Source organism: Eretmochelys imbricata, chromosome 6 (assembly GCF_965152235.1).
Source record: "Eretmochelys imbricata isolate rEreImb1 chromosome 6, rEreImb1.hap1, whole genome shotgun sequence".
Classification (NCBI taxonomy): domain Eukaryota; kingdom Metazoa; phylum Chordata; order Testudines; family Cheloniidae; genus Eretmochelys; species Eretmochelys imbricata.
This window is the reverse complement of record NC_135577.1, coordinates 103,422,017-103,442,539: the sequence shown is the minus strand read 5'-3', so window position 1 is coordinate 103,442,539 and position 20,523 is coordinate 103,422,017. Positions and strand designations below refer to the sequence as shown.

The 20,523-nt window shown below is 42.4% G+C and overlaps 1 protein-coding gene across 2 annotated transcripts in view; it reads left to right on the top strand.

The window, feature by feature from the left end:
- Positions 1-1,614: 1,614 nt before the first annotated feature.
- Positions 1,615-20,523, top strand: part of LGMN (legumain) — a 41,176-nt gene continuing 22,267 nt past the window's right edge. The window contains exons 1-2 of one of the 2 annotated variants that reach the window (XM_077819295.1): positions 1,615-1,702; positions 8,549-8,718. In XM_077819295.1, coding sequence (XP_077675421.1) covers positions 8,581-8,718 — 138 coding nt within the window. In that variant the 5' untranslated portion in view covers positions 1,615-1,702; positions 8,549-8,580. Of the gene's footprint in view, positions 1,736-8,548; positions 8,719-20,523 lie in introns of both variants that reach the window. The other variant, XM_077819297.1, reaches the window with a different exon arrangement.

Below are 20,523 nucleotides of genomic sequence, written 5' to 3'. Positions count from 1 at the left end.
TTAAAGGTTACTGTACTTGAAAAGGGAAAAATGGGCTTGTGTTGTTTTATGCTTTTTATGATGCAAAAAAGAATATGAACTTTTTAAAGTGTTTTTTTCCATTAGAAAGTCAGGTCTTGTGTAATTTAGACTCTATTGGGACAAGAAACCTAGTGAATAGCTATTTTAATTTGAGAATGAAAGCTGAGTAATTAAGAAGGCAACAGAATCTTATCCCTAGTCTACTAGAAACTGTTGCTTGTATAACAATGTCAGTTTTTATACTGACAAAAGGCCTAGTGTAGACAGCTAAACTTCAAAAATGTGCTTTTTCTCACATAACATTTTGTTCAGGGAGCTGATATAAGCTGTGCTGGCAAAAACACATTTTTGCTGCTAGAAGTTGTGTCTACATTAGGAGGTTTGCCAGTATAGCTATATATATATATATATATATATATATATATATATATATTTGTAAAACTTGAAAGTTTTCTGGTATTTTTTGTTTTAATTTCTTAACACATATTTAATTGAAACGACTAATTAATATTTTGGGAGAGAACTTCTTTGTTAAAGATTCAAAACTGCAACCCTTACATTGACTCAGCAAAGTTGTAAGGTCTACAGACAGTTTTTGTACTAATTTAGCTATTTCAGTCTGGGATGTGATTTTACACTTATTTTTAAACTGAAATAGCTTTTACTTGTATATCTAATGGGAACAAGCTATACTGGAAGACAGGGTTGCCTATGGGACTATGCTCATAGGGAAATATTGCTATAGTTATACCATGGTAACAGGATAACTCCCCAGGGGACACTCTTATTCCTGAACAATGGCGCCTTTTTCTAGGTTAGTTTATACGGCTTCCAAAGCAACATACGTTTAGCTAAAACAGAAAAAGGCACTCAGAATAATATCCACGTGGAGAATTATTAAGGCTATAACTACAGCAATATAATTATACTGATATAATGATGCCAGTAAATTTATCCTGTTGACAAAACCCTATAATATTTAGCACTTATATATCACTTCAAAGGTCCAAAGCACTTTACAGACATGTTATGGTAGGGCAAGGACCCAATCCCTTATTTTAAGGGACACACCCTTATTTCATTGTTTTGTCCCTTAGAGTGACCACTTGTCCCTTATTATTTTATGGTATATTAAATGTATTAAAACGTATAAGTAAAAATCTAAAATTAAATAGAAGCTTATGCTAATTGCACTGCATACTTGTAGAATCGTACACAAGAGAAAAATATATACTATGCTAAGGGAAATGGCATTTCCCTAAAATGCTCCTTAAAATAAAGTGTTGTCCCTCAATTTGCATGTGGTTTCCCCTTACTTCCACCCAAGAAAGATGGTCACCCCAGGGGTGGCCTGTAGCCTAGATCACACCCAGGTTGGATTCTCCGTCGGGCACAACCATCACGTGCCAAACGGTGCCGAGCCCTTATCTTTCGCACTGAACACCTGAGCACTACGACTCCCAGCATGCATTGCACCGAGAGCCGTTGGATTTGCTGCCGGAGGCAGAGCACAGCATTCTGGGAACTGTAGGACGGCCTCTGGCTGCGCCTCTGCGCTGACAGGATTGGCCGATGGCGCCGCCACTCACCCGTCTCCCCGCCCAGCCTGAGGCCGGCTGGCTCTATACAAAGACCCTGGCCGGCCGCCGCAAATCACAGCGGTCGAGGTGCGCGTGAGGAGGTAGGTGCGATTCCTGCCTAGTACCCTGTCTGGGTAAGAGCCGGCCCGGAGGGAGGCAGCGCTGCCTGGGCGGGCGAAGGGAAACCAGCCTGCGCCCTGGGCACGCGGGGTGGGGAGCGGGGGCAGAGCTGTGGGGGGCTGGGCGGAGGGGAGCCCTTCTGGAGAGCGGGGGCGGGGCAAGAAATGGCTGTAGGGATGGGAGGGGGCGGGGGAGGTGAGGGACCTCGCCCTGCGTGGGGTCTGGACACCAGCGGGCAGGGGCGCGTCGCGTCGCGGATCCACCCTGTGCTGGGGGCCTGGGCACTGAACGGGGAAAGGGGCAGAGCAAGACTCCGGCCTGTCCGGTCATAGCAGCCCGCTGGGGGCAGTGGGTACAGGGGAGTTCTTCTTGAGGGGGAGGGGATTTCCTCAGCTCGCAGTGGACCTGGACCACATAAAGCATAGATAGGGGTGATGTGTCATTCCCACTCATACTGTGCCAAGACCCATTAAGTCAACAGGCTACAGCTACTAGCCGTTGACCCACAAGTCCAACCAAGGGGTTTTATTCAAATATATAAGGGGCTAACAGTAATTCTGCTCGGTCTGAAATGGGTGTCCATTGCAGTGTCCAGCCTCTGTTAGTGGTGTAAAACCAACCCACTGAAAATGGCATTACAAGTTGTTTTAAATAGAGAAACAACTGATCGGCTACAAAATCCAGGTGCAGCTGTTTGCACTGAGATAAAGAAATGGTAAACAGGAACTGAAAGGAAACACCTCCTGTGTGACCTGGGGCTTTGCTAAGGAAACTTTTGCACAAGACAGAGTTGTAGGGAAGTAATTTACTTAGGAGCCTGGTGTATGTAATTGGTCGGTATAGTTAGTAATAATAAATTCATACAACCTTTTATGAGCACCATTGACAGACTTAAAAACTAGATCCACTGTTTCCAAGAGAAACTATAATGGGTTAGGCATTGAATAAACAAAGGAAGCTATAATCCCTGCACAATCTAAAAGTAGATGCAAGTGCAGAGGAAAAATATACAAATAAAGTGATCACAGTAAGGAATAGCTTCAGCTTGATCAGTTGCACCTCAGTCTAGCCGTTATTAGTGAGTTTCTTTTCTCACACTTCAAGTTGTTCATCAGCAGGGATGAATGTGGAGGGAGGTACTGGTTTTGAAGAGCAGCTCAGGAAAAGCATTCCATGCATAAAGGGAAGGGCATAGAAGAAAGTGGGAACATTTTTGTGGGAGAAGAAGTCTCTTACTATCTGGCATGCATAGATTTGGTCCTCTAGGACAGTGGTTCTCAACCAGGGGTACACGTATCCTGGGAGTATGCAGAGGTCTTCCAGGGGGTACATCAGCTCACCTAGATATTTGCCTAGTTTTATAACCGGCTACATAAAATGCATTAGGGAAGTCAATACCAAGTAAAGTTTTATACAGACAATGACTTGTTTATATTTCTTGGTATACTATACACTGAAATGAAGTACAATATTTATATGGTAAAAATGAGAAAGTAAGCAAATTTTCAGTAATAGTGCGCTGAGACACTTTTATATTTTTATGTCTGATTTTGTAAGCAAGTCATTTTTAAGTGAGGTGAAACTTGGGGGTATGCAAGACAAATCAGACTTCTGAAAGGGGTACAGCAGTCTGGAAAGGTTGAGAGCCACTGTTCTAAGGTAAGGTTTTCATTGGAACACTAGTCAAAAGAATTTAAAATTTCCTGTATAGATAATGGACTTTCCCCACACTCTGCGGATTAAGTTGGAAATGCCCTATTGCACATACATGCATTTTTTTTTTATAGTTGAGGTGGACAGTATTAGCTTTATATGAAAATCTGTTAAACATTTATATTATAGTAGTGCCCCAAACTCTAATCAGGGTTGGACTGAACACTGTAGAAGTACACAGTATGATACTGTTCCTGCCCTAAAAGTCTAAAAATATAAAATGGCAAGACAAATCATAATGAACAATTAGAAAAATGTTAAAAGTATAAAGTTTTCTAGTTATGTTTCCCCAAACCTCCCTCCTCGCTATAAAAGGTGTCATAACCAACTTGATCTACCATGGCTGACCAAAGTGCCTATTTTTTTACTGTTCACGCTCAAAGTAGTGGTAGTCCTGTTTACAGAATGATGCATAACACATTATATAAATTTTTGCATTGATATGTACCTGCAGCTTGGACAACTATTTCATGATAAAAAAATTACTGACAAAATGTCCCTACATGTTAAGTATGTGAGTAGGTGGATTTGAAAGTAAACAGCTGAACCAATTTCACTGAGACCTCGAACTGTCATGTTACAACCTGGATTTCATAGGATGTTAAGAATAGGGCTATTAGTTTGTCTCAGTCACAGGGAGGAGCTGCTGTCTCATTTTTGCTGGGAAATGGGGGCATGTCACTGCTCCTGCTGCTGTAGGAATGGATGAGCTAGCACTGGGATAGCAGTTTGAAGCAATTTTAAACTTAAGGTTAATTGTTAAATTGCTTTACACAATTTTTATTGTAAAATAAAGGCTGTCTTGATTTAAATACGGACTGGAATACTTTCTATTTACTGTAAATATGGCCTTTGCACATTTTCAATGACTGTACCATTTTTTGCATAAATGATCACAAGAAACCACTAATTCCAGTAATAATTAATGCATATATCAGTCACTAGTGGATTTAGTAAAGCTTCATGCCGTAATTATCAATATCTAACCCCAGCCTCTACTGCTTGCAAAATATTATATTTTTAAAAGGGAATTAAAGCGGGAAAATCCCCACTGAATTATAGAAATTAGGAGATTTTCTACATGCTGATTTCAGTGAGAGCTGTGGTTACTTTGCACTTCTGATCCAGCCACTTACCGTAGAACCTTAGTTACGAACAACAGAGTTACAAATTGACTGGTCAACCACACGCCTTATTTGGAACTTGATGTACGCAACCAGACAGCAGCAGAAACAAACAAAAGCAAATGCAGTACAGTACTGTGTTAAACATAAACTACTAAAAAAAAAAAAAAAAGGGAAAGTTTAAAAAAAAAGATTTGACAAGGTAAGGAAAGTGTTTGTGCTTGTTTCATTTAAATTAAGATGGTCAAAAGCAGCATTGTTCTTCTGCATAGTAAAGTTTCAATGCTGTATTAAGTCAATGTTCAGCTGTAAACTTTTGAACAACCAAAATGTTTTGTTCAGAGCTACACACATTTCAGATTCACAAACTCTGAACAAAAAAACATTATGGCTGTTCTTTCAAAAGTTTACAACTGACTTACTACAGCTTTGAAACTTTCCTATGCAGAAGAACAATGCTGCTTTTGACCATCTTAATTTAAATGAAACAAGCACAAACACTTTCCTTACCTTGTCAAATCTTTTTTTAAGTCAGTTGTAAACTTTTGAAAGAACAGCCATAATGTTTTTTTGTTCAGAGTTTGTGAATCTGAAATGTGTGTAGCTCTGAACAAAACATTTTGGTTGTTCAAAAGTTTACAGCTGAACATTGACTTAATACAGCATTGAAACTTTACTATGCAGAAGAACAATGCTGCTTTTAATCATGCTAATTTTAAATAAAACAAGCACAGAAACAGGTTTCAGAGTAGCAGCCGTGTTAGTCTATATCCGCAAAAAGAAAAGGAGTACTTGTGGCACCTTAGAGACTAACAAATTTATTTGAGCATAAGCTTTCGTGAGCTACAGCTCACTTCATCGGATGCATGCAGTGGAAAATACAGTGGGGAGATTTTATATACACAGAGAACATAAAACAATGAGTGTTACCCTACACACTGAGAGTGATCAGCTAAAGTGAGCTATTACTAGCAGGAGAGAAAAAAAACAACCACCTTTTGTAGTGATAATCAAGGTGGGCCATTTCCAGCAGTTGACAAGAACGTGTGAGGAACAGTAGGGGGGGGGAAAATAAAAATGGGAAAATAGTTTTACTCTGTGTAATGACACATCCACTCCCAGTCTTTATTCCAGCCCAATTTAATGGTGTCCAGTTTGCAAATTAATTCCAATTCAACAGTCTCTCGTTGGAGTCTGTTTTTTGAAGTTTTTTGTTGAAGAATTGCAACTTTTAGGTCTGTAATCGAGTGACCGGAGAGATTGAAGTGTTCTCCGACTGGTTTTTGAATGTTATAATTCTTGACATCTGATTTGTGTCCATTTATTCTTTTACATAGGGACTGTCCAGTTTGGCCAATGTACATGGCAGAGGGGCATTGCTGGCACATATCTACCATTGTGTATTTTCCACTGCATGCATCCGATGAAGTGAGCTGTAGCTCACGAAAGCTTATGCTCAAATAAATTTGTTAGTCTCTAAAGCACAGAAACAGTTTTCTTACCTTGTCACACTTAAAAAAATTTTTTTTTAGTTTGTTTAACACAGTCCTGTATTGTACAATATGTGCTTTTTTGTGTCTCTGCTGCTTGATTACATATACTTCCAGTTCCAAATGAGGTGTGTGGTTGACCAGGCAGTTTGTAACTCTGGTTTTCGTAACTCTGGTGTTCTACTGTAGCTGTAAACAACTGCAATGTTTATCATTCTAAATATAGTGAAGACCTCTATCAGTTATTAAAATTGCTGTATCTAAGGTGACTAGGTAATTAGATTTAAATTATCACCATCATCTGGGTCACCCAGCACATTTGATCTTTGTGAATTTTAAACCCTTCAGGGGAGAGACCATTTCTTTTTGTCATGTATAACAAGACCTACTGCACATAATATGTATATTCCCACGGTTCTACTTTATTACTAGACTGAGAATTGCAGTTGTCTTTTATTTTTAAAGCAAATGAGAGGTATTTATTACAATTGTACTTCTGTGTACCTGTGAATTCTTGGTAATCAAATTAATTGAACAGGTTTCCTGTTGCAATTTGTGACCTGAGGGTTAGCATGTGACAAGGAATATTTTCCCCCTCACATTACTGGTCTGGTTTCCTCTTTCAACACAGCACACTGTCTTTTTAATCTACCTAACATCTTTTCAACAGTCTAGGCTTGTCCCTCAGACATTTTTTAAAAGTTAGAATCAAGCAGTGAATTAGCAAATGTGTAAAAGAGCTACTATACCTGCTTGAGTTTGTTCTAAAAGCTATTCAGAAAACCCTGCAGATGTTAGCATTTATAATTTCTTTTTGTACCTTGCTAGTATTGCTGTCTAGTTTACTTTTTTCTGCTCTAAATTTAAAACAGAGGGACTAAATCATGAAACAGAACGTGACAGACAAATAGGACTGATGAAAAGTAAACACTGCAAATGTTGTATAGAAATTAATCTCTATTTAAAATTTAAGGTCTATTAGACATTGAGCTGAACTCCATTCTGCTTTGAGATCTTGAATATGCCTATGACACTGCCTTGTTGACTCAGTTTGGCCATCAGCTGTAGTGATTCACCAGTCTGGTTGAGCAAGAAGCAGCACGCATTGGTGGTCTCATTAATCCAGATAAAATTAAGTTCCTGGCCATTACCATCAAGCAGACTCCAGATCCAGATTACAACCAGCTCAGTATTAACCTGTCCAGATGAGACATCGAGCAGGTAGCAGCTGTAAATAGTTGAGCAGAGTCATAGATAGTGCTGCAGGGTGCTTGAAAGATGTAGACACGTATGGCAGCAGCTGCTGCTATGTTTTGGGCCCTTCAACAGGCTCTGTGGTGTGATTGTGGCATCAAGCTTGCTGCAAAGCTGCAGATCTATAGAATCGCTCTTATGCAGACTATTGTGTGGAAGGTGGGCACTGAAGAAAGCCAAAAACCACTCCTTTAAAGTTTTTGATTCTTATAAGGTAGCCGGACAAGATCATAAATGAGGTTATTTGAAGCCAAACCCAGCAACTGCCACCATCAGCACTGGTTTGGTTTTGATGGCTTTCTTGGTATGGACATATCAGAATGAGGACCAACAAAATTCTGAAGCATGTGTACCAAGGAATATAACTATATGGCTGATCATGTAGTCAGGAAAAGCTTTGGTGGTGCTACAAAATTGCCAGTGGCGGACAAATTGAATAGATCATTTTAAGCACCTTGCCAGAGATCAGTTTGGGTGATGCTCAATTTGCCAGGAGGCTGTAACGCTTCGGGATTTGCCTAGGAATAGACATTATTTGGTTTCCACAATATAATTTACAGTGAGTAATTTACATGTCCTAAATCCCTAGTCTTGGGTATTTTTTCCTTGTACATGTCTGCCCAAGGCAGGTTCTAGAATAGCAGGCCTGGGGCCATGTTACCCTCTGGTTATCCATGTAATAGAGGTCAAAATGATTATCAGTTCTGTCTGAAAGGAGACCAGCATTGGAGTGGGAGTAGTTTAGTCTCATCTTTTTTGTGTTACGCCAAAGGTGAATGATTATTATGAAAGAACAGTGGAAAATACAGTGGGGAGATTTTATATACACAGAGAACATGAAACAATGGGTGTTACCATACACACTGTAAGGAGAGCAGGGACTGAAGAAACCAAATAGAATGAAAAGTGTTATGAAAAGTCTCATGGGTTTTTATTTCAGAAGATCTTTATCTGTAAAATGTGGATGATAGTGATACTCATTTCACACATGGGTCCTAACCAATTTACTAGCTACTGTAGAACAAAATATCCAGGTCTTTTGGCTTCATTTATTTTGGTCCATTTCAGATTCATTTGTATTCCTTCAAAGACTTTTATTCTGGGTAGTTGTATTTTCACTTCAATGTCAAACTAACAGGAACTGAATCGCACCTGTATTGCAATGTGCTGTATTTTTAAAATGCAGAATGCTGCTTTGGCTTTATTCTACCATCTTCTGACCTAGTCTTTGAAATTTATTCCTTAGTTTCTGGAGTTGTGGAGTAAAGAAAGAAGAGAATGATTTTGAAAGCAATTGTATTGCTAGGCTGTATCCTGGGAATCAACACACTTCCTCTCGAGGATCCTGAAGATGGAGGCAAGCACTGGATTGTCATCGTAGCAGGGTCAAATGGCTGGTACAATTACAGACACCAGGTAAGGATGACCTGTCCAATTCATTACAACGTTCTAACAGTGTTTCATGGCATAGTATACAAATACCAGTCACTGTGCAATGTAGTTTCTTCAAATACCTGTCCCATAAACTTAGTTAGATGCTCAAATGTCAGAAGTATTTACTGTGGTATGTAACCTATCACTTAAATTAGCTTCTGTACCAGATGACTGGAGGATAGGTAGTGTGACACCCATTTTTAAAAAAGGCTCCAGAGGCAATCCTGGCAATTACAGGCCAGTAAGCTTAACTTCAGCACCAGGCAAGTTAGTTGAAACTATAGTAAAGAACAGAATGAGCAGACACAGATGAATATGATCTATTGGGGAAGAGTCAACATGGCTTTTGTAAAGGGAAATCATACCTCACCAATTCATTAGAATTCTTTGAGGGCATCAATAAATGTGAACAAGGGTGACCCAGTTGTTACAGTGTACTTGGATTTTAAGAAAGCCTTACAAGGTCCATCACTAAAGGCTCTAAGCAAAGTAAGCAGTTATGGGATAGGAGAGAAAGTCCTCATGAATCAGTAACTGGTTAAAAGACAGGAAACAAAAAGTAAAAATAAACACAGTTTTCAGAATGGAGAGAGGTAAATAGTGGTGATCTCCAGGGATTTTTACTGGGACCAGTACTGTTCAACATATTATAAATGATCTGGAAGAAGGGGTAAACAGTAAGGTTGCAAAATTTGAAGACTATACAAAATTACTTATAAGTTCAAAGCAGATTTTGAAGAGTTACAAAGGGATGTCGCCAAACTAGGTGACTGGGCAATAAAATTGCAGATAAAATTCACTGTAGATAAATGCAAAGTAGCGCACGTTGGAAAACATCATCCAGCTATACATACAAAATGATGGGATCTAAATTAGCTGTTATCACTCAAAGATCTTGGTGTCATTGCAGATAGTTCTCTGAAAACATCTGGTCAGGTGAAGTGGCAGTCAAAAAAGCTAACAGAATGTTAGCAACCATTAGGAAAGGGATAGATAATAAAACAGAAAATATCATAATGCTGCTATATAAATACATAGTGCACCCACACTTTGAATACTGCGCACAGTGCTGGTTGCCCCATTTTAAAAAGATATATTGGAAAAGGTACAGAGATGGTCAGCAAAAATGATTAAGGGTATGGAATGTCTTCCGTATGAGGAGAGATTAAAAAAAGCTGGGACTATTCAGCTTGGAAAAAGAGATGACTAAGGGGGAGGGAATATGCTAGAGGTCTATAAAATCATGAATGGTGTAGAGAAACTGAATAAAGAAAGTGTTTGTTTAGTCCTTCACATAACACAAGAACTTGGTCATCCAATGAAATAACTAGGCAGCAGGTTTAAAACAAACAAAAGCAGTACTACTTCACACAACGCACAGTCAACCTGTGGAATTTGTTATTGGGGGCTGTTGTGAAGGCCAAAAGAATAACTGGGTTAAAAAAAAAGCTAGATAAGTTCATGGAGGATAGGTCCATAAATGGCTATTAGCCAAGATTGGCCAGGGATGCAATCCCAGGCTCTGGGTGTCCCTAGCCTCTGAATGCCAGAAGGTGGGTGCTGGGATAACAAGGAGTGGATCATGAGATAATTGCCCTGTTCTGTTCATTCAGTCTGAAGCACCTGGCATTGGCCACTATCAGAAGACAGGATACTGGGCTAGATGGTCCATTGGTCTGATCCAGGATGGCCATTCTTATGTTCCTATGTAAATTTTGAATTAGTCTGGGCATGAACAACTTTCTGCTATCATCTCCCTCTCAGTTTCAGATTAACAGGTGTTTCCTTTTTTCATATTTAATTTGGAATGTTTTTCTGAAACTAAGTGAATTACATAAATAAACTTTAGTAATCTAAAAGCCAATCTCCACTTGATCTTTTCCTTTATCATTCTAACCCTCCAACACCTTTCCACTATTCCTTTTACTTTTTTTTTTAATTATTATTTTTTTGTTCAGCCCTCTTCTTTCTTGACTTGACAAGCCAGAATAGTGTTGTCCTCTTTAAAAAATAAATAAAGGCCAGAGAAGGCCATTATCATCATCTTGTCTGATGTCCAGTTAGCAGGTCATAGAATTTCATTCGGTCATTACTGCATCAAATTGTGATGATTGAACTAGAGCAGGTTTTTCTGAAAGCAATTCTGTATGCTGTTGTCCATTATGTTCTCTCGACTCTCACTTCCAACTATTTGGCAACTTTCCCCTCTCTGTCTCTCTCTTTTCCCCCTTTACATCCCTACCAGTAAAACATTCAGTTAAATCTCCCACTGTATAGGTGTCCTGTTCAAGTACCTGGTCCTGGGACATCTAAGCTTAAGGGTTTTGGAGGCTTGCTTTAAGCTATGTTTTGAGGTTCTGTTGCTGCATAACAACTTCACCAGCTCCCTTACACACAACACTCTGGTGGGAGAACACTCATTTAAAAAGACTGAGGTAGGAATAACATTGTATTTAAAATCTTCAGGAAAAGTTGTTCCTGTGCAAGCTCAGTAGCAGCTTTTAAAAGATGGCGATTGTTATTCAAATGGTAGGGTTTTTTTTGGAGGCTTAAAAATCTTTTTTTTTTTTAATCCGTGGACCCAAGTTCCCTGTAAGCTGTGTGGTGGCGCAGCAACCTATTTAGTGCTGTGCAGGCACTTAGGGAACATGCCCAGGGACCTGCCGGTCCCATCACTTTCTAAGTGTATATCTTGGGAATCTTGTTGTTTTTAATCAACATGAAATGTAGACAGCAGAAAATTATCCTTCCATTTAAAAAAAAATTTGTTAAGATTAAGGAAATCAAAACAGCAAACCTTTACAATTTCACAGCTTACAAATACTTATGGGAGACCTTCTTTATAATAGAATTGGTCTAGCCAACATACAGTAAAACCTGCTCTAATATCACCATGAGACCCCAATCAAAACCAGATGCCCAGTAGGTCTAACCTTTAACTAAAGGTGGAACAAAATAGTACTTTGGACTACTATCACACCTTCCATCTCAGAGCATGACATAAATATTGTTTATGCCTCACAACATACCTTTGAGGTAAGTATTTGTTCCCCAATTTCCAGATATAAACTGCAATATAGTGAAGGTTGAATGATTTGGCCAAGTCACGTGCTAGAGCCAGGAATAGAACTCAGGTCTGGACTCCCCATCCCATGCTTCCTCTTTCTAGAAATCCTTGAAACTACTTTAAAGTGCTCACATATGACACTTAATTGCTTGGTGGAGATAAAAGAAAGGGAATTCTAGAGCCATCCAGGAATGAGCTCAAAATTTATTCCAGAGGAGAGTGTGTCGAAGATAGTGTTGTGACAGACTATAATTGCAGTTAGAATTTTTATCCTATTGACAGTAATTAATTTAGCTAGATATTAAATCTTTTAAACCAACCCATTGCTCATTTGTCAACTTTGTGTAACTTGGTTGCTATTTCTGGCAGAGAAATTGAAGAGGATTACATCACATCTTGTATCTTTTAATTAAATATTTCCCCACACACAGTCCAGTCTGTGCAAATTAAATTACAAAATATGAATTGTCCTCAGCAGTATCTCTGTTACTCAGCTTGTCTGCTTTCATTGCCTCACTGACTGTTATTCTTGGAAAGCTTACGGTTTACTTCAATTGTTAACTCAGTAAAGTATGATCACTCACAGCTTTTTACTTTGTCAAGTAAGAGTCCTTCTTCTTCCCTTCCCCCCCTGATGTTTAACAGCTCAGGTGTCGGAGGCAGACAGTCCGTTTACGCTTCATCCAAGGGGCAAATTTCAAGTAATAGCATGCAAAATGTATATCTATATACAGCACCACTGAAATGCATCTTGTAGCCACCTGCAGCAACTCCACCCTAGTAACTTATTAATGCACAACATGCTACAGAACAGTGGAGGTCTTTTGCAGGAGGAAGGAACATTTTGATCAACTCCTCTAAAGCTAACCCTCCTCTTATATAAAGTACCATGGGATTTTTGATATCCATGCTCAATGGATGAGACCTCACCTTTTAAAATATTATGTGAGAGATTTCATACACAAAATACTTCAGGGAACTCAGTTTCCATACTGTACCTTGTAAGGATGGAAGATTGAGTCATCCATGATAGGATATGTACCTATAGTTTCAAGTAATCTAAGGCCTTCTGTATACTTGAGATTCAGCCACAGTGGCCAGCAAATGGTGTCACTGCACTGGTGCAACCCCAACTGTAAGTAAGGCAAGTACAAACGGGAGAGATTGTTGCTTTCCTTATCTACACTGGGGATTTGCACCTTGAAGCTACAGTTTCTGGACATGATGGCTGAATAGGAACTAGTTCCAAATAAAGCCAAGACCTAAGCTATTCATTTATTTTCATCTTTCATAAACAGATCATCTTGGCACCTTGACATTTTTATAAAACATCCACAACCCAAAGTAATGGGCTTGTCCTTGCTGCAAAGTTAACTTAAGGGGTTTTCTGTGTAGAGGGACTCAACTCAGGAGTGGTGGTGTTTTTAACTCAAGGTAGTTGGCCTGTCGGGGAGTATAGAGTAAACCTTGAGTTAGCACAATTCAGCAGCTGCTAATGTGACTGCTCTGCAATCCTCTAATGCCTTCCACAATTCTCCATGGGTGCCCAAAAAGGACAGACAAGTTCTCTACAATTCACTTGGAAAAGTATTCAGAGAGTGGCTCAATTTATAGCATTTGCAAAAAACCCAGGGTTATTAGTATTAGTGCCACACATGTGAGTGCATCTTGTGTTGTGCAGTGTGACTGCTCTTGCTCAAGCTAGGCTCATGTCAGTTAACGGCCATGAAGACCTACCCAATGAAACAAATATACAGTTGGCCTCACAACAACCCATCACCATATAATCCACCAGAGTATAAACAAATAAAGAGCATGAACCAATCTCTGTGAAGATACCCAGACATTATATCATCCCTCCCCAGAAGTCCAGGGAAATAGATAGGCTTTGCAGGACACCCTGAAAGTCAATAGATACAGGGCAGATCTGTACTTACTACAGTGATGCAGCTGAGCTGATGCAGTGTTTTGCTTTAGGAAAGACAGTTCTCCCCTTGGCGTAGTTAATCCACCTCCCCGAGAGGCAGTAGCTATGTTGACAGGAATAGCCCCATCTACATCAGTGGTTTTCAAACTTTTTTTTTCTGGCGACCCAGTTGAAGAAAATTGTTGATGCCTGCAACCCAACCGAGCTGGGGATGGGGGTGAGGGCTGTGGGGTGAGGCTGGGAATGAGGGGTTCAGGGTGTGGGAGGGGGATTTGGGCTGGGGCAGAGGGTTGGTCTGTGGGAGGGGGTCAGGGCTGTGGGCTGGGCATGCAGGCTCTGGGGTGGGGCCAGGGATGAGGGGTTTGGTGTGCAGGAAGGGGCTCTGGGTTTGGGGGCGCTGAGGCAGGGGATTGGGGCATGGGGTTACCTCAGGAGGCTCCTGCTCAGCAGCTAGGGTGCTAAGGCAGGCTTCCTGCCTGTCCTGGCATTGTGCAGAGTGCCGCACCCCAGAAGCCACCAGCAGCAGGTCCGACTCCTAGGCAGAGGTACACAAGCGGTCCGTGTGGCTCTCGCCTGCAGACACTACCACCCCAGCTCCCACTGGCCGGGAATTAGCCAATGGGAGTGCCGAACCAGTGCTCGGGGTGGGGGCAGCACAGGGAGCCCTGTGGCCTCCCTGTCTAGGAGCCAGACATCTGCTGGCTGCTTCCAGGGCACAACGCGGTGTCAGAACAAGTAGGGACTAGCCTGCCTTGGCCGGGCAGCACCGCTGATGGGACTTTTAACGGCCCGGTCAGAGGTGCTGACCAGAGCCACCGCAACCCAGTGCCTTATATTCAGCTTGCAGTTTGAAAACCACTGCTATAAGAGGTGGCAATAGAATCTGAGGTCTTTATCTCTGGGAATACAGCTGAAGAAAATTAAGTGAAATCCTCCTCCAGGAAAATTCAAATGCTGAAGACAAAAATAAATGTACATAAAATATCTGAAATCTGTTATCTTGGAATTTGCTAAAAAAACTGGTTTTACACTTTTCCTCTACCATGCTTTCCAGCCACTGTTTGCCATTTAAGTTGGAAAAGATATACGTTGAGTAACATTCCCCTAACATGCCAGATAGAAAAGCTTTTACTGTATTAAAATCCCTACTGTTGACAGCTAGTTTTGCTGCTGGTTCCATTTTCAGCACCTTGTCATCTAACTTACTAGGAACAAGTCTAATGGATGTGGTTATGAACGCTGTAATGGTAGCCTTGTCTACACTAGCGCTTCCAACATTATTAACACTGTTACAGTTAAACCAACATTAGCAACTGGGAAATCTTTCAAGAGTGTCCGTAATACAGATCAGGCTATTGAACCAGTGGAGCATAGTTAGGGAGGCTAATGAAACAACAGCAGGTATTTTTAGAAATAGTTGACATTTTTAATATATATCTGGTATAAGAATACTTCACTATCAGAGATGTTATAGCCTCTCATTTATTACTTCAGATCACTGCACTGTTCCTTTAACAGGACACAAACCTAAAAATTTAGTGTAGTGAAACGAGCAATTCTTGAGAGATTTTGCAGAAAAAAAACACACAGCCTCATACCAACACTAATGAAATATTACAGGCATGAAAGAAGATGGGGGGCATGCTGTATTTAGGGATTTTCTCACATACTGGAGGAGAGTCTAAAGCTTCCACTTATAAAGTGTTTTTGGTTTCCATCTCCACGATGAAGAAGCAGCCATAGTGGAACCCATACACTATTAGCCATAGTAGCTCCAGCCAGCCATCCTAGCACAAAGGTGGGAACTCCATCCCTCCTTATCCCCTATATAGCTGGTTTTGACTTTCAAGTTTAAAGGAGACCATTTAAAAGCTATTGTAGTTAAACATGAACAGGGTAAGATCAGGTCTGCATTAGAAACTTTGCCAGTATGCCCTGAGCCTACCAGCTTCTATACAAGGACTCTTTTACTGGTATAGCATATTGGCAAAGTGCTCCTATTGTGGATGCAGATTGCTGGCAAAGCTGTATAATAAAACCACTCACCACGAACAAAACAAGCTGTATGGGTAAAATGAAGTTTTATCCATATTTCTGTGCCTATATGAGGGGCTTTTACTAGCACAGCTATGCCAGTCAGGATCCAGTGCCCCATGCTGACACAGCTGTGCCAGCAAAAGCACCTAGTGTAGACCTGGCCATAGTAAAGTCAGCAGGGGTATGTGCAGAAACTTAACTTTGACCCCTTTTGGGGTGGAGGGTGCGTGTTCTGTTCCTTCCCCTCGTCCCAGTCTTGGGAGGAGCCCACTCGTCCTGTCCCCCTGGCAGGAACTCGCTCACGTTGACATTCAGAGCACTGGGCAGAAATCACATTACATCAACACTCACCGTTGGCCTTTGCAGTGCTTTGTCTTAATTAAAACAGTCGGATTCCCCTGGTCTGCTTCAGTTTTAAGTCAGCTGCCAACGCTGGCCGAGGTAGAACACCTCCTCCCCACATCTCCATGGAGTGGGAGAGGCAAGCGACCCTGTCACAGCTGGGGTGATCCACAGGAAGGGCCCAGCTCGTGTCCAGAGGAGTCGCCGCCCCCCGGGAGAGGGCGGTGCCTTATCCAGCCGTGGCTTGCGCCCAACCCTGCTTTGAGCCTCAGGCCTCCCCTTGCCTCGGCAGGAGCTCCGGCTTCACTCCCACCCCCTGCCCTGGCCCAGCAGGAGCTCGCTATTCCTTCCCCCTGCCCTGGCCCAGCAGGAGCTCGCTATTCCTTCCCCCGCCACCACAGCCTCAGGGCCGAGAGAAACTCACTCTCCTACCCCCCCCCACCACTGTGGCCCCAGGGCTGGAGGAGTTTTGTGCCCCCAACAATTATTGGGGGGGCCTGTGCCACTGCTTTCCCCCCTCCACTTGCACACACCCCTGAATGTCACTTAGGAATGTGATTTTTTGAGATTTCTAAACTTCCAAAAGTCCTATTCTAGATGCAGTTATATTGGCATGAATGTTTATTTTGCTTGCCAAACTGATCTAAGCTATACCTGGAAAAGCACTCTGTTGCCACTATAAGCCGCACCAGTGCTAGCAGGCCTTTTTATCTGTATAGCCATCCTGACAAGCCTTTTCAAATATAGACCTGGCCATGGGCGGCGGGTATCGTAGACAGGGGGAGGCCATGCCTCCTCAAACAGCCTAGCGTGGTCCTGCCCACGTTCCACCAGACCCCCTCCTGCCTGCTGGTCCCTTCTGTGGCCGAGAGGCTGGGGCAGGTGGGCAGGCTGGGGGCAGCGGTGCGCAAGACCATGCCACACCATGTCCCCCATCCTCCTGCCACTGGGACCAAGCTGGGGCAGGGGGAGCTCCGGCCATGCTGCCCGCCCAGTGCTGGGGCCAGGGGCAATCCAGCCACACCGCTCACCTGCCCAGTGCTGGGGCGCGTGGTGGGGCAGTGTGCTCCGGCGGGGGAGCAGAAGGGGGGGAGGGGCCAGGGACTAGCCTCCCCCTAGGGCGCATTCACCCCACCGCCCATGGACTTGGCCAAAATAACTAGCCCAGTGGTCCCCAACCTTTCTGTGGGAATAGCATATTTCTATTCCCAGAAGACTGGTGGGCGCCAGACCCCCCCGCCGCTGAAATGCTGCCGAGAAGCGACACTGACAAAAAGCGCCGCTGCCAAAATGCTGCCGAAAAACGGCCATGCTTCTCAGCGGCATTTCAGCGGCCGGTTCTCCGGTGGCCGCGCTCGGCGGCGGTGGCATGTCCTGTGGGTGCACACAACTGACCTGGCGGGTGCCATTGCGCCTGCAGGTACTGCATTGGGGCCCCGTGAACTAGCCACTTTTGAAAGTCTTGGCTATGCATTCCTTCTAGTTCCATTCTTTATGCAAATGCAGCTGAGGAAGAAATGAGGAAACCTAAAAGCTTAAGGTGCAGTGGAGAAACCCCAACTTCCTTCCAGGCTACACAACGTGACAGCAGTTTCTCTCTGAACAATGAGTAAACAAGTGAATTTAGTTGTCATTAAGAAGAATGTCTCCCACAGTTTTTAAAAAGTCCCTTAACTCTTACTGAGACTCTGTCTACACTGCACAGTTAACCCAGAATTTTGGGGCCTAGATCAGCCTCACCCAGGTGTGAGCATCACCACTGGAAACCATAGCTGAATTACTGTGTCCTCAGTGTTTATGCAGTCATCCGTGTGCTAGCAAAAGGTTCTAAAGTAGACTTGGTCTTTGGGAGCCCTAAATGAGATGCTTTAAACTTAAAAAGAAAAGGAGTACTTGTGACACTTTAGAGACTAACAAATTTATTTGAGCATAAGCTTTCCTGAGCTACAGCTCACTTCATCGGATGCATTCTTTTTCCAAATACAGACTAACATGGCTGCTACTCTGAAACCTGTCTTTAAACTTAAAGGGATCTGATTTTGAGAGACTGGATACCTATGAATTTTTGAATATCAGACTCCTTTAAAGTATGTTTAGGCACCCAAAAAAATCACTTGCTTCAGGTTGGGGGGCTTTCTGTAGGAAAGGACTGGTCTGTCTCCCAAGATTTGTGAGTGTGTTGGGTCGTCATTGAGGATAGGTTGTAGATCCTTAATAATGCGTTGGAGGGGTTTTAGTTGGGGGCTGAAGGTGACGGCTAGTGGCGTTCTGTTATTTTCTTTGTTAGGCCTGTCCTGTAGGTGACTTCTGGGAACTCTTCTGGCTCTATCAATCTGTTTCTTCACTTCAGCAGGTGGGTATTGTAGTTGTAAGAATGCTTGATAGAGATCTTGTAGGTGTTTGTCTCTGTCTGAGGGGTTGGAGCAAATGCGGTTGTATCGCAGAGCTTGGCTGTAGACAATGGATCGTGTGGTGTGGTCAGGGTGAAAGCTGGAGGCATGTAGGTAGGAATAGCGGTCAGTAGGTTTCCGGTATAGGGTGGTGTTTATGTAACCATCGTTGATTAGCACTGTAGTGTCCAGGAAGTGGATCTCTTGTGTGGACTGGACCAGGCTGAGGTTGATGGTAGGATGGAAATTGTTGAAATCATGGTGGAATTCCTCAAGGGCTTCTTTTCCATGGGTCCAGGTGATGAAGATGTCATCAATATAGCACAAGTAGAGTAGGGGCATTAGTGGACGAGAGCTGAGGAAGCGTTGTTCTAAGTCAGCCATAAAAATGTTGGTATACTGTGGGGCCATGCGGGTACCCATAGCAGTGCCGCTGATCTGAAGGTATACTTTGTCCCCAAATGTAAAATAGTTATGGGTAAGGACAAAGTCACAAAGTTCAGCCACCAGGTTAGCCGTGACATTATCGGGGATAGTGTTCTTGACGGCTTGTAGTCCATCTTTGTGTGGAATGTTGGTGTAGAGGGTTTCTACATCCATAGTGGCCAGGATGGTGTTATCAGGAAGATCACCGATGGATTGTAGTTTCCTCAGGAAGTCAGTGGTGTCTCGAAGGTAGCTGGGAGTGCTGGTAGCGTAGGGCCTGAGGAGGGAGTCTACATAGCCAGACAATCCTGCTGTCAGGGTGCCAATGCCTGAGATGATGGGGAGCCCAGGATTTCCAGGTTTATGGATCTTGGGTAGTAGATAGAATATCCCAGGTCGGGGTTCCAGGGGTGTGTCTGTGCGGATTTGATCTTGTGCTTTTTCAGGGAGTTTCTTGAGCAAATGCTGTAGTTTCTTTTGGTAACTCTCAGTGGGATCAGAGGGTAATGGCTTGTAGAAAGTGGTGTTGGAGAGCTGCCGAGCAGCCTCTTGTTCATATTCCGACCTATTAATGATGACAACAGCACCTCCTTTGTCAGCCTTTTTGATTATGATGTCAGAGTTGTTTCTGAGGCTATGGATGGGAAAACCTGGATTTGTGCTGGAAATGGCCCAACTTGATTATCGTACACATGGTAAGGAGAGTGATCACTTTAGATAAGCTATTACCAGCAGGAGAGTGGGGTGGGGGAAGGTATTTTTTCATGCTTTGTGTGTATAAAAAGATCTTCTACACTTTCCACAGTATGCATCCGATGAAGTGAGCTGTAGCTCACAAAAGCTTATGCTCAAATAAATTGGTTAGTCTCTAAGGTGCCACAAGTACTCCTTTTCTTTTTGCTTCCAAAGTGACAGACTAAACCGGAAAAAGACCTCCTTTTACCAGAATAAAAGTAACCACATGAGGAGTTGTGGTGGTATGAGTGGTTTAAATTCACACCCTATCTTGTGTGGGTGTAACTTCCCCATGTAGATAAGCCCTAAATGTACAGAGAGAGAAGGTGACAATGGTTAGGAAGCTGCATCAATTAGATAGTTTTATTGAAGAGAGCGAGTGTTTTGCACTTGAGGTTTTACAGTGTTAACACCTGAATGGTTGGTATCACCCCTTATCTCCACTACAGTAAATGAGTCCTATGGGGAAAAAAAAAAGATTTAGAGTGTATTGGAAAGGACATTGATGAGAAAATGAGTTGCTCTAGTCTGCTTCGAATGTACATATAATTAAAAAAAACTTACCAAAACAAACACTGCACACACAATCCCCCCTCCCCCCCCCCGCCATCCCTGGGGGGTAGGGGAGAGGGTGAGAGAACAAATGACTCACAGGACAGATGTTCGTCACATTGTTTAAGGCACGACTGAAAGACCTTCAGATACTTCAATGATGAGGACTGTTTAAGAACAGATATAGAACAGAATAATGTGAAAAGTACTTCCAGACAGCAGATGCAAGAAATGTAAAATGATAAAATGTAAATGATAAAAGGAAGTAAAACAATCACACAAATAACAAACATGGCTATGAGAACAGTGTA